We start from the raw sequence: 14,428 nt of genomic DNA on the forward strand, positions 1-14,428 counted from the left end.
TTGTAGCGAACTTTCCAAGCAAACCTAATTAACTTTTAATTAATTAATTAATTTTTATCTAAAATACTCCTAAATCGGTAAAAAATTGACTTGAATCTATCTTTAAAATAGTTTTAAAACTTTCACATGTCGAAAGTAGACAAAAGGGAAATTATGGAATAACGGGAGCAATTTTAACAACTTTAACGGTTGATTCACAACATTAAATTAATTGAATGTAGTTTAAAGCTGCTGATACAGAATGGGGACTGGAGTTTTTTATTTACTGTTATTTTTGTATATTTGTTTACTGCTATATGTTAACTTGATACTGAAATAGTTTGGTTTAGCCTGAGAGTATTTTTGAACAATTCTGGAACTAATGTACAAAACATTAAAAAAAAAAAAAAAAAAAAAAAAAAAAGGAGGGGGGTGCATCAATAATCGTTTTATAATCGAATCGGAGCCTCTGAATCGTAATCGTAATCGAATCGCTAGGTGGCCAAAGATTCCCAGCTCTACTGACACCCCACCTCTTCAATCTCTAAAGTAATGCTGACAGCAATCCTGCGACGATCTTTCAAAGAAGGCATTTGGATGTGACGCTCAGCACGTGCGCTCAGCTTCCTTGGACGACCAACCCGAGGCCTGTTCTGAGTTGACCCTGCTCTTTTAAAAAACGCTTGATGATCTTAGCCACTGTGCTGCAGCTTAGTTTCAGGGTGTTGGCAATCCTCTTGTCGCCTTGGCCATCTTCGTGTAGCGCAACAATACGTCTTTTAACATCCTCAGAGAATTCTTTGCCATGTGGTGCCATGTTGGAACTTTCAGTAACCAGTATGAGAGAGTGTGAGAGCTGCACTACAATTTTGAACACACCTGCTCCCTATGCACACCTGAACCTAGTAACACTAACGAGTCACATGACATTTTGAAGAGAAAATGACAAGCAGTACTCAATTTGGACATTTAGAATGTAGTTTCTAAGGGGTGGACTCACTTTTGTTGCCAGGGGTTTAGATATTAATGGCTATATTTTGAGTTATTTTGAAGGGAAAATAAATTAACTCTATTATATAAGCTGCACACAGACTACTTTTCATTGTGTCAAAGTGTCATTTTGTCAGTGTTGTCCCATGAAAAGATGTACTTAAATATCTGCAGAAATGCGAGGGGTATCCTTACTTTTGTGATACACTGTAAAAAAACAGGTGTAGAATACGTGCTCTCTGGTAACCGACACGACTAAAAGTTAATATATTATATTAATATTGGTCCTGTGGGCTTAAAAACAACGGTACTTAAAACAGCACAGTTGTAGACTACAGTTACGTCAAAAAGCTGTAATAAAATATTATTTTTGAGGGAAATAGTCATCCATTTTGTCTTCATTGTCACTTACAATGTGCCTAAAACAACTTCAAGTTAAATTGAGAAGGTAATTGAAAAAAGTGACGTTAATCGATTCTAAAAAAAATAATAATAATAATCGTTAGTTGCAGCCCTATGTCCAACCTTCCACAAATTAACACAGAGAGGTCATAGACATTTTATTCATGCTGAATAAAGCTGTAACAGAGAATTTGCCTGAGTACAAATTACCCAGGAGAGACTGGCTTGCTTCAAGTAGGAACACCACGGAGGGAGTAAAGGTGGGCCGCTTTGAGACTCTTATAATCAGCATTCAGAAGGAGAACTGTCCACAGGGGAGGAAGAAAGTGTTTGTGTGGTGTGATGTGTCAGAATGTGTTTTTGTATGGAGCAGCATTGAACAGAGTGGGCTGGGTCTGTCCCGTCAGATGTTTAGTTTCCAAAAACAAACCCCATTAGAGCAACGGTTTTATGCAGAATCTGACTGAAAAAAACAAAAGTAAACAAAGAAGCTCCCCCATGTCTTTGAATTGATTCATATTTTCTCTCCCTTGTTGACTTGTGATGAGAATAATTAAACAGAGGACCTTTGTTATCCAGATCAATCACTCGTGCATTCATTCACTACACCATGTGAGTGTATTCATATCATTGCATGTTGCCTGAACAAATACCATCTAAAAAAAACAAACAAAACCAAAATGAGTGCTGTTCCCTAATGGACTACACTTTTGGGGGGGATGAAAGCATCATCCAGAGATGCTACTTAGTTGTTGTGACTAAAATCAAACCAGGCCATCTCGTGTCAGATGACACTGTTGTTTTGAAATCAACTATCATAGCCAAAGGGTTTAAAAAGACCACCCAAATTCAAAAGATTTATAAGTAGTGCCTCTAATACTTTATACAGCAGCAGTGTCCAAACAAGTGTTCAAGGGTCACTGTGGGAGCAGGTTTTTGTTTCAACCGATCCAGCCAACCAAGTGGTCGGGAACCTTTTTGACTGAGATAGGCCAAAAACCTCCAGATCTGGCTCCAATAGGAACATTAGCTTATACAAAACTAAAATTCTGCTCAAAAAGTAGCGGGTATTTAAAGATAATCCAACAACAATTTGCCTTTCAGACCCTGCATAATGGTCAGCTTTCTTTCTGAAAGAAAGAAGAAAAAAGAAGTCCTGTGCTAAAGAGAAAAGCAATCCCAATGACAAAAATTTTAACATGTATTTTACAAATGAAATGCCTCAATGAATAATTTTTTCCCCCTTATGAACGGTTTTCAAAAGCTTTATTGGTAAATTTTCTCAAGTTAAAGCGCCACACAGAAATTACTAAATTTAACGGGGTGGTGTGGCTCAGTGGTAGAGTAGTTGTCCCCCAAACCAGAGGTTGTGGTTTCGATTCTCCGCCCTGATGAACTCGTCTAAGTGTCCTTGAGCAAGTTACTGAACCCCATGTTGCTCCTGGTGCTGCGTCACCAGTAGGTAGATAGCGAGATAATGTAAAGCGCTTTGAGTGCCTTGAAAGGTGGAAAAGCGCTATATAAGTATAACACCATTTAACTGTGTAAGCAGGATCTGTTTATTGTTCTTATTATTTAATTACAGGTGTTTTAGCTCATTTCAATTCATTGTATTTAAATGGGCTATTATTTATTTTATTATGTGTTTATATTTTACATATGTGACTAGGCATGTGCCGGTATGAGATTTTGACGGTACGATAACCGTGAGCAAAAATACCGCGGTTTCACGGGGTCACGGTATTGCAATTATAGCTCTAAAATTTTGAGATGTATTGGTTTAAAAAAAAACAAAAAAAAAAACAACCTTTTTTCCATTGAACAGGATTTTTTTCAGAAAATATTTGCAAATTGGAACATGAATATAATGTGAAAATAAATAAATTAACAAAAAATAACAAATACTTTATATAAAATTAAAATAAATAGAACCAAGACTATAACCACAGCCACAGCTCAAGTTGCTCAATATTAGCGCGAGAACAAAATAATTGCTATAAAAAAGTAAAAACACTTCTAAATAAAATTAAAAATATATACTGTAAGACTTTTTTTGAGGGAGAGAAGCTCAAGTGAAGTTTCGCCATTTTCAGCCACTGTGTCAACTCTAGTCTACATGATGTCATGCCTTTGTGTTAAAAAGAACAAAGAATTCATAAGTTAATAAGTTAGTTAAAAATGTATACGTTAGTTTTATAAGTTAGTTAAAATGTAAATATTGTTGAGGAAAGGTTTCAGCTAAAAAAAAAAAAAAAGTGAGGAGTGAAGCCTCTTTTCGCAATTAGCGATCTTTGACGCGATCCCCCCCCCCTTCACTCAAGCTTGTTTCTCTCTCAGCTGCTGTGAGACATAAAACCTCGACGAAGCTGCTCTCCCAGCTTAGCCTAGGCTAACATTCGTCTTTGTAAGTTTTTGTTAGTTTGTATATTGAATTTGAAAGGAAAATGTGTGTTTTGTTTTTGGCGAACTTTTTCATGGTGCTACTGCTATCCTGTTGAACCTACTCACACGTGGAAAAATACAATTGCACAAAGTTTTAAATGTATTCATTTGTATATTTCACCACGATTTGAGAGCTCAATAAATTGAAGAAAAGTATGCCTTGTGTTTGGAGGGTTTGTTTTTGGGTTTGCTGGCTGTTTAGCAGAATAGCGTCACTGACACTCACGGCAACAAACAGGGGAAGGGTGAGCGCTGCCGCACCAAGCCACTTCGGCTGCATTTTGGCACATGAAAAATAGCGAATACCGTACTATGGTATGACGGAAAATTTTTGTGGTTTTGAAACCGCGACGTTTTCACACCACGGTAAACCGTGAAACCGGTAACCGGCACATGTCTATATGTGACGTAGTATTCATTTATATTGTATATTTTATGTGGTATAACTTTAGTTCCTATGTGAATATTAGTTCCTACTTGTTTTGTTGTGGTAGGAGGGTTTTGTATTGAACACGTGGCCGTGTTGGTTATTATTATAGCAGAGAAGACAGCAGTAAATCAACAAAGACAAGTCAACTGTGCCCCGATCTACCACTCAAGAGATCTGAGCAAAAAGTGGGTTACAATTGCATATTAGTGTGAAAATCGACCGGATCCACCGTATTTTTACACGAGTGACTTGTCTGCCCGATCCTAGCTACCGATAGTAGTATTGACGCAGGAGGGTCACATCTCGCGTCAAATAATAAACTCTGCCGTTTTTTTCAGGTGTGTCGTGTTGAGCCTCTTCTGGGAAGCGTCTAACACGCGGCCGCACTGCGAATGGTGTGCATTAGCTGATTGACTTTAACGCCCGCGTTTCACTGCGTTCTTGCGGCGGCCACGTTGTCGCGCCATTGACGTTTCTGGGTTATACTGTCCTACCGTGTTGGTCCTCATTATAGTAAAGAAGACGGAATAAATACAATCTACACAAAGAAACTGTAACCCGATCGACTCACTCGTTCGGTACGCCTCCATTCCGAACCGAGCACCATGTACCGATACGGTTCAATATAAATACATGTACCGTTACACCCTTAGAATAGAGTGATTCCATGTATATTTCCCTGCACTTTCTCTATAAAATTAACATTTACTTACCACCACAATGTTTTTTATTCATTCATTTTAGTGTTTCTGAATGCTAAAGACTTTTGAACTAATTCATTATTTTTTTTCAAGCTTTTTATCTGAGTTTGTTCTACATAATAAAATGTCTGAGTGAGTGCTTGTCCGAGACTATTGATTCCATACTTTTTGCTCGGGGTTTTATTATTGATTCAGCAACCAAACCTGAGTGTAGCAGTGAAAAAAAAATCGATTATCAAATTCGTTGGCAACTAAGTTATTAATTGATTTAATCAATTAGTTGTTGCAGCCTTAGCAACGCTACACCAAACCCTCAGAATCGTTTCGTGGAATAGTTTGTAAGCCCCTTTTATGTCTCATGAGGGTAATATTATGCTTCACATTGAAGCCTTTTCTGTTCGTCCAACAGGAGTCACTGTGGTGAAGAAATAAATATTTGAGGCTGGTTTGTTGGGGGAACAGAGACGAGAGAGAAATTGAAGATGAGATGCAGCTTTGTGGGTTCCATTAAGGAGTAAGAAAGGAGAAAGAAGAAAAAAATGAAGAAGGCAGTCTGAGGCCTAATGATAGTGCTTTCCTCTTCTGTTTGAGCCCAAAAGTGACAAAGAAACGCTACGGTATGTCAGTGATGCTTACTAGGCTCTCAATGTTCCTGACGATTTCTGTGTCGTATTATCTTAAATGTGTGTTCATTGGCAGCATAACCTTATTTTTTAATATATAAAGTGTTAAATAAATAGTTGAGGCTTTCACGCTGACATTAAAAAATCTTTTTGGAATCGATTATCCTTTTCAATTCCATTCTGCTCATAAGCTTGTCCAGTTTTCCTTTAGGGCAAACTTTCAAAATTCTTGTGGGTTTAACAGGGCACTTCCTGTCCCGAGTTCAGAGGCAACACTACACTTCTGGACGTTTTGCTCCACCCTGTGTAAACCTTAAATAAACTATGTTATTGCTTATTGTCATTTCCAATGTTCAAACCACCTCTCTGAGGTGACTGAAAGGCTAAACAGCATGTCAAATTCTGCTCCATATAGACTTAAGAAATTGCTGGTTGTATGTCCTCACATTTGAAAGTTAATCTTAGCATTTCTTTGCAATTTAACTGTTTTTCTTTACCCAAAGAAGGAAGAAAAGCTCATATTTTGGTCTCTTGCTCACTGCAGATAATGAAAACTCTTTTACCTCAGCTAACTACAAAGCACTTACTCCTCTACTCCCTATAGCTCCATCCCAGTGATAAATGAAAATGGACATTCTTTCATACTCTGAAAAGCGGCTGCAGTGACTTACGTGCTGTTGATAATCTGGAACCGTTCTCCTTTTCTGAAACTGAGGTCATCTTCTGTCCGTGCTTCATAATCATAAAGTGCCACAAAGAGGGTGACTCCTGGACAAAGAATTTTGAAAAAGTAGCATCAACATCTACACTGTAAAATATGATGATTTGACTAATACACGGTTCATTGTAATAGTAGCACATTAGAGCATAGGTCTCCACATTAGAGCATAGGTCTCCTCGCGTTTTTGTGTCACAAACAGTGCGTTGGGCACCATCGATCTCATGAAAAAGGACATTGCCTCACTCGATAAGTAAGTTATAAATTTTTCTTTTTTTTTTTCTTTGGATTTTGTTCTATTATCTTCTTCATTACAGGTAGTAATGGTTAAGTTAGGTATATGGTATGATTCAAATGTGTTTGGCTGTGGTTTTATTCTGGTTTTACTTAAATCATAAAATTTAATGTGGCGTGTCAGAAATGCTTGGAACGGATTAGTGTATTTACATGTAAAAAGTGTCTCTATTTACGAAATTTTCGGATCACGACACTACTTCCAGGTCCAATTAATGTTGTAAGTAGAGGTACCACACTATGGCATTCCACATGTGGTCTGAGTATCAATTTTGTCTGAATCAGTGCTCCCTAGTCCACAGCTCCCTCATTCAGCTTAGTGCTGCCAAACCTGATTACTAATAAGAAAGACTGCAGTCACAGCGACTGCTAAAACCACCATTCCGCCGCCACCACAGTGAACTATGTATTCATAAGTAAAAAAGACCGAAAGCGGACTAGCACTCTGCGGTAGACTGTGTCTTCATATTCTGGGCTCAACCCATTCGTGCAGACTCCAGAGCTCGATACAGTTATTACAGCAAGAGCAGAAGGAAACTTTGGAAACAGCGATGGAAAGATCAAAAGTCAGAGCCGTAAAATGTCACAACCACTATGCCCTTAATGTTGTTATTATTAATATTATAACTCATGTGCAGTAGTATGTTTGACACCCTTCGACTAGCATGTCAAAGCGCGACTATTTATTTGCCAGGTTCATTTTAATGGAAGATGTCACTATTTTAAAACGTACTGTAAATTGGAATTCAACAATAAATCAGTGAATTTGGCCAAAGACAGAGTTGAGAAAAGGCCCTCAATTTTTTTTCATTAAAAACATTGCTAACTCTATGTAATAAGGCTTAAAAATAGGGGTGTGACAATTTATCATGAAGGTGATATATCTTTAATACTCAATACTTTGTAGCCCAAAAGGTTATAGACCCCATTCACGTTACGTCACAACACCGCCCCCCTGAGTTGTGCCGCCATATTGTCCGTCAGCTCATCGTGTTTACATATTACCGCTACGTACATTCCTCCTATTACTGCGTGTTTTTCTGCTTGTCTAAGGAATCACCGCCTAGTAAACGAACCCAGAAACCTTCCTGACAATCGTTAACATTGATTAATCAAAATGGTGAAGGCATGTGTGGCGGATGGTTGCAGTAACAGAGAAGATAAACGGTCATTTTAGTAGTTACTGTGTGCCCATTGTTTGCCCAAAAAGGCAAATCTCTAAAGCATGCATGGTTTGTTTATCTCAGTCCATAATGCGTTTGTGTCGACAGCCGTCAGACAGCGGCGAAAACATCAATAGTCGTGATGCCAAAACGATCGCAGACATCATCAGACGGAGACTACGAAGCTCGTCACCACGGTCGCGCAGCAAGAAGGTGAGCGCAACAACAGGTGTTGTGCCGAAAAACAGCCGCCCCGCGTGAAATGCCCCCCCCCCGACGGGAGCGCCCACACGGAAACGACTTTCTTGTACCGTGAATATCATACCTGTTAAGTTGTAGAAATTGCAAATAGGGAGATTTCTGTTTGCCAATCTTGATGACGCGCGCGCGCGCGCGACAATCGCTAAGACAAAATACAACCATTTTTTTTCAAGTTCATTTTGGTCACAACACTTGTGTAAAAATTAACTACACTGTCAAAGAACCTCTTTTTGGTGGCATCAGAGATAGTCTTCAACTTGCTCCATGTATTGTCTGGCATCATGTGATACTGCTATGTTGCCTGTGTCATGCCAGTTCTCCTTGTTCCTGTAATCAACATCTAGGATATCCTCAGCTTTCCTGATCACATCCATTTGCACAAATTTGGACATCAGCTTCCTCAGCAGCCTCTTCATCTCATCAACCATCACTCCAATTAGGGTTTCGTCAGACTAAATCAGCAAGATTAAAAACATTAATTACATCATTTAGAAAATTAATCATATTTGTTTTTAAAAGTATCTTTGTCATGGCAGTTTTTTAATTGAATTGTAACCTAGAATTGAAACTTTATATTTTTTGTTTCAGCACAGTAATAATGATATAATGTAATAAAGTGTATAGTATACACTTTAGCTTTAGCATAATAGCGAATCTAAATGATTAAACTTCAAGTAAGTAACGATATTCTTTCTCACTTAAATTCATATATTGTGGGGGTAGGACCGCAGTGGTTTAATATTCCATGATGTTTGATCCACGAAAACACAGAGTAAAGCAGCGACTTCTTCCTCATCGTTCTCCCATCATTAGCTCTAATGCTATTAGCATTAGGCTAGTTAGCAATCGCTGGCAGGTAAGACTTACGGAAATTACGTTGACGAACGTCGTTTTTCCCGAATACTGGAGGCCGACCAGGGTCAGCTCCATCTCTTCCTTCCAAAATAAAGACTTGAACCAGTCTAAAAGCCGGTTTATTAGTGCCAGCATCTTGGGAAGTCGGTGGTGCTTCGCCTCTTCCCTCCCTGTCAGATGATTGGTTGGGCTTTTCCAGCTCTGAAGGGGAGTGAGGGCGGGGAAGTCGGAGACGGCCAGGCTATTCGTTGTTGGTCACTTTCCGAATCGGGCCGAATGGTATCGTTACAAAACGGTGACAAACAAAAACGTTAAAAAAAAAAAAAAAAAAAATTGACATTTTTGGAAAATCGGGAGATTTGGCTTTCTAATCGTGAGGCGTGAGCATTGGGGTCAAAATCGGGAGTCTCCCGACCAAATCGTGAAACTTAACAGGTCTGGAATATGTAGTATTTTACTCTGCTTGAAGTAATAAATCTTGTACTGTGAATATGTATTATTTTACTCTGCTTGAACTAAGAAATGTCATACCTGTGTGATTGTCATTGGGATACGGTCGTGAAAACCTGTAGACTAATACATTCATTGTTCAAAGATGGTTATGTGGCCCAGTCCACGATTTGTTACTAAAATACAGTACTAATATTTTGTGTAATTTAATTATTTAAAACTGATTTTAGTCGTAAATCCATTACTGTAAAGCGTCCATGAAAACATTTGATGTTTTCACTTCAATAAAGCGTTATAAATAAGCGCTCCCGTCAGGGGGGACATTTCACGCGGGGCAGCTATTTTTCGGCACACACCGGCCCGTTGTTGATCTAGTTTCATTTTACAATCGTGACAACGGTGACGCTCAGCTGACCAAATGTCAGTTTATATTCGGGCCGGTGCCGATTTTGGGTACCCGACTCCTCATCGTGACATAAACTGGAGTATGATTGGAAATTTTGTGGTCTCAGAGCAAGCTCTGACGCACAGGACGGGACCGGACGGGAGGAAACATCGATTTGAGCATCAAATATGGATCTGGCGACTGGATCAATCGAAGCTTTTCCAAATAACGGCTTTTATGCAACTCATGGGTTTACAGCGTCTGAAAGCACCGGGGCTTCTATAATTGGCAAGTGAATCCACCTTTAAAAACTACGATCATTGACAATATGGACACACAATGACGGACAATATGGCGGCACTATACAGCGATCACATGAGTGTGTGACGTTGGAGTTTGGGGTCTATAGACCCTACTCACCAACGTCACAGAATGACGTGTCGCTGTATCCGGCCGCCATATTGTCCGTCTCTGTTTAGCCCTATTCTCAATGGTTTCAATTAGTCGTTCAGTTTATAGAGCAATTCATGGAAGCCCCGGTGCTTTCAGACGCTGTAAACTCATTGGATGTGTTGCATAAAAGGCGTTATGTGGAAAAGCTTCACTCTATCCATTCGCCAGATCCATATTTGATGCCTAAATCGATATTTTTCGACCCGCTGTCTTCGCCCTCTCTGCCTGACATCTGCTACCCTGATATCTACAACTATCTTGTCCACACAAAATCAGCCTATTCTCAAGAAAGTTTGAAAAACTTTAAGAGCAGCACTCTAAGCAACATTACCACGTGTGACCCTTTACTTCCAATTTTCTAAAATGGCGACAATCCCAAAAAAAAAAAAAAAAAAAAGTTGACTGCGATGGCCGACGCTTCAAGGATAGGTGGATATTGGACTATTTCTTCAATAAAACACGCAACAACTATGTCCGCCTCATTTGCAAAGAGACAGTCGCTGTTTTTAAAGAGTTCGATGTGACGCGATAATATTACCGAACAAGACATGCTGACATGTACAACATTACAGGGAAGATACGCAGTGAGAAATTATAGCAACTTGAAGCTAGTTTAATTTCACAGCAGCAGTATTTCGCAAGAGCCCGAGTGTCGAAAGAGAACGCCACAAAGGCGAGATTGTTGAGCTAGTTTAATTTCACAGCAGCAGTATTTCGCAAGAGCCCGAGTGTCGAAAGAGAACGCCACAAAGGCGAGATTGTTGAAATTATGAATTAATTAAAAAAATAAATAAAGTAAATGTGACACACAGAAAGGCTTGCTAAAATTTGTTTAAATATATTGTTCTATGTGAATCAGCCAAGGTAGCCCCCCGCATTTTTACCACACCAAATCTGGCCCCCTTTGCAAAAGGTTTGGACACACCTGTTTAACTGATGATCCGTAGACGAGGCCAGCTTCTTTCACTTGGTACCAGCTAAATATTATTCAAAATGTAATGATGATGGAAGAAATAAGCATCTTGAATTTGAAACTGTATGTTGTCGGCGATTAGCTTCGCAATGATCTTAATTGTGGTTGTCAGCCCAAAACCCTCTAAATATATATTAAATGCATCTTACCAGATATAAAATGACTACTACATAATCTGTGGTAATCGTTTGGAGCCCAGTTTTCTCATCGAATTGCAGCAGTCCATCTCGCTCTCCTCTCCGGGTCTCTCGGAATATGGTAGAACTTCAAGTCTCTCCGTCTATCTTCTCTGTTACTGCAACCAACCGCCACACACGCCTTCACCATTATGATTATTAATGTTAACGAGCAGAAAAACACACCATAATAGGAGGAATTTACGAAGCGGTAATGCGTTAACATGACGAGTAGACGGACAACATGGCGCGGAGGCGTGGTTGTGACGTCATGTGAGTAGGGTCTATAGATATGCTCCCACCAAGAATCAATATATCATTTTAAAAAGGTGTCACTGTTTAATAGAGGAGTTCCACAAAATCGATTATTACATGCATCGCGATTTGACAAGTGACGATTCGATTACGATTCATAAAGGCTCAAAAACGATGACTTTCCCTCATAACTTTATGACAGCCGCTCCTAGCGGAACGACATGCAAGACACGTCTGCCGCCCGGACACCTTTAACGGACGCACGCACGTTATAATGGATGCTGCCTGTAACTGAGGGAGAGATTTACTCTTTTTCAAAAGACTGGAAAATAAATTTGTGTATAAGACAGGCAGGTACAGTGTCGCGCTTCTGGGCACACATTATTTCTTAGAGCAAGATGGGAAGAGAGATAGTTCGTTGCTCCTCGTTTTTCACATGTCCAGCTGTAGTTTGGAGTCATGTCAATTGAAAAATGTCCTGAGTGTGTTGCTACGACCCATGTGCGTCTACAAGAGGCGAGTACACGAACCCTCTTGTACGGTTTAGCCTTTATTGTTGTTGTTTTTGAGGTGTTAATAGTTAGAGCTAAGCTGATTAGCTAATTCGCTAACATATATTTCATATGCAGAACGTGTAAAACCATGATTAAGTACAGCGGTAACACTACAAACATGCGAAATATTACAGAAATCTGTGAAAGCAAAGTATATTGGTTAAAAGAACGCTTATTTCTAAAGACAATTTGTTTCCAGAAAATGTGAATTCATTCCACCTATGTAAATTTTATTGTATTGTTGAGTGAGATAAGTACTCCCTTTAAAATGGTTAATGTTTTTGCACTTTCTTGTAAAAATAAATAAATAAAAAAGCAGCGAAAGGGCAGGTTTTTGTTGTATGGGTATGTTTCCATCGTTCCTGTTGAATCATCAGGATATTTTAAATAAATAATGGACAAAAATTTGTTTGTCTTCTATATCAATTAGTAATGTACGATGCATCGATAATCGTGATCATCGTGATCATCGTTCAATAATCGAATCCTAGCCCCATTAATCGTAATCGAATTGAATCGTGGGGTGCCTAAGATGGCACACCCCTACTGTTTAAAAAGAAAGGAACCAGCAGGTCACTTCCAAAATCTTCCATTAGAATAGTATGGGCTGCAGTCTGATCTAGCCTGATAGAATAGTGTCTACGTTTTTCGGCTGAACGATATTGGAAAAAAACTGACATTGCGAATTTTTGGGGGTTTGCGATATATTGCGATATACAGTATATTGCGATATATGTATATTGCGATATTAAAACTAGAAGAATTTTCAGCAGACTTGAATAGCTGTGTTTGGGAAGACTTTTTTTTATATTATAAGAAAATAAATAAGTTGCCTAACATACAGTAGGTAAATGAGCAAAAAAAAAGTCCAAAGTGCACATTAACTATATTGCCAAATGTATCACATTTAAAGCAAGCATTTCTGGATCTCATTACAGTAAAACTTTTTAGTTGTTAGACAGCATATACAGTACATACATATTCATTTTAAAAAAATGTTCAAATTTTTTAAATTACGTTTGAGGACCACATAAAGCTTTCAAATAGAAAAAAAAATCTGAATTTTCAGCTAATTATTTCTGGGGTCAGGCATTACGGGGTTAACGTGGAAGATGTTCTGAACCTCCCTATCAGAGCAAATGAAATAACAATTAAAAAAAAGTCTCTTGTAGTCTTTCTTTTCTCTTAAAGATCTCATCAATTTTCATTTGCATTGCCACAATTTATCATATTAATTCAACAAGCTTGTTCTTTTTGTTGTTGTTGTCCCAGAAAACATGTGCATTTGAACCAATTAGAGCTAACTTTCCATGCTAAAGACATGTCAGTATGTCAGCCAATTGAACACATAACTGGAGTCCATGCATGCGTACGTTGACGCAATTCGTCAGACTCAGATATCTGCTGCAGCAGTGGAGAGCTCCGTGCTGTCCTTGGAATAAATAATAAATATCGGTGGAAAGGGATGACGCTGCACAAGCACTTTATTAGTCTTGTTGTCAACACTTTGGCTGTAAATCTGACATTAGTTGATTGTTTTCTTGTAGATTCGTGTGTGGAAGCCTGGCAGTTTAAAAAAAAAAAATTAACATGGACGTTTGACAGTTGCCGTCATATTTTCGGGATCAAAGCACCATTCCGCCCCCGAATTTTACACCGGAACGGCATCCCGGACCATTCCGGCCCACTTTCACCCCTCGCCAAATGGATGCAGCGATGGAAAACACTGAGAGTTGGTGTAAGACAGGAGGCTGCAAAAGACAACCTAACATGGAAAAGGATTTTACACTGTGATTATCCCAACTGGGACAAACTGAAATAAAAAGAAGCCCTTAATATATACAAAAATGTTGCTCATCAAACTTAATATATACAAAAATGTTGCTCATCGAAAATGGGGTCATTTTATCTTTGGTGGATGTCTGCACTCTAAGCAAATTGTTAAAAGTTTATTTTACTTTCAACAATGCATGAAAACTTGACATCTATCTGAAATGCCTGGCAAACTACTAGATGGACTGTAATTGTTATGATGAAGCCATGTGGTCCAAAACATAGAAATAAGCCAATGCAAACAATCATCCGTATGTATTTTCTCATAAAACAGAAACTCTCCAGAGGGAGCATAAAAAAGCAAATGACAAAATCCGACCCAGAAGCAAAAACAAACAACAGTTAAAATGACATCTTGGGTTTGATTTACTATGATTTCAAATAAATGGGACTCAGTGGTATGTTCCCTCACTCTAACAGACTACACATGCTGTTGGCAACAAATGTAAGAGCAGTAGCTGGTTTACTGCTTTCAGCAGCACTGATGGTTT

The 14,428-nt window shown here is 38.7% G+C and overlaps 1 protein-coding gene across 4 annotated transcripts in view; it reads right to left on the reverse strand.

Annotated features, from left to right (window-relative positions):
* The window catches only part of LOC130907954 (tyrosine-protein kinase Fyn), a 258,147-nt gene that overhangs the window by 95,370 nt on the left and 148,349 nt on the right, over nucleotides 1–14,428 (reverse strand). For all 4 annotated transcript variants that reach the window (XM_057823514.1, XM_057823512.1, XM_057823510.1 and 1 more), the window contains exon 4: nucleotides 6,239–6,335. In XM_057823514.1, the coding sequence (XP_057679497.1) occupies nucleotides 6,239–6,335 (97 nt within the window). The remainder of the gene's footprint in view (nucleotides 1–6,238; nucleotides 6,336–14,428) is intronic.

This window comes from Corythoichthys intestinalis, chromosome 19, assembly GCF_030265065.1.
Source record: "Corythoichthys intestinalis isolate RoL2023-P3 chromosome 19, ASM3026506v1, whole genome shotgun sequence".
Classification (NCBI taxonomy): domain Eukaryota; kingdom Metazoa; phylum Chordata; class Actinopteri; order Syngnathiformes; family Syngnathidae; genus Corythoichthys; species Corythoichthys intestinalis.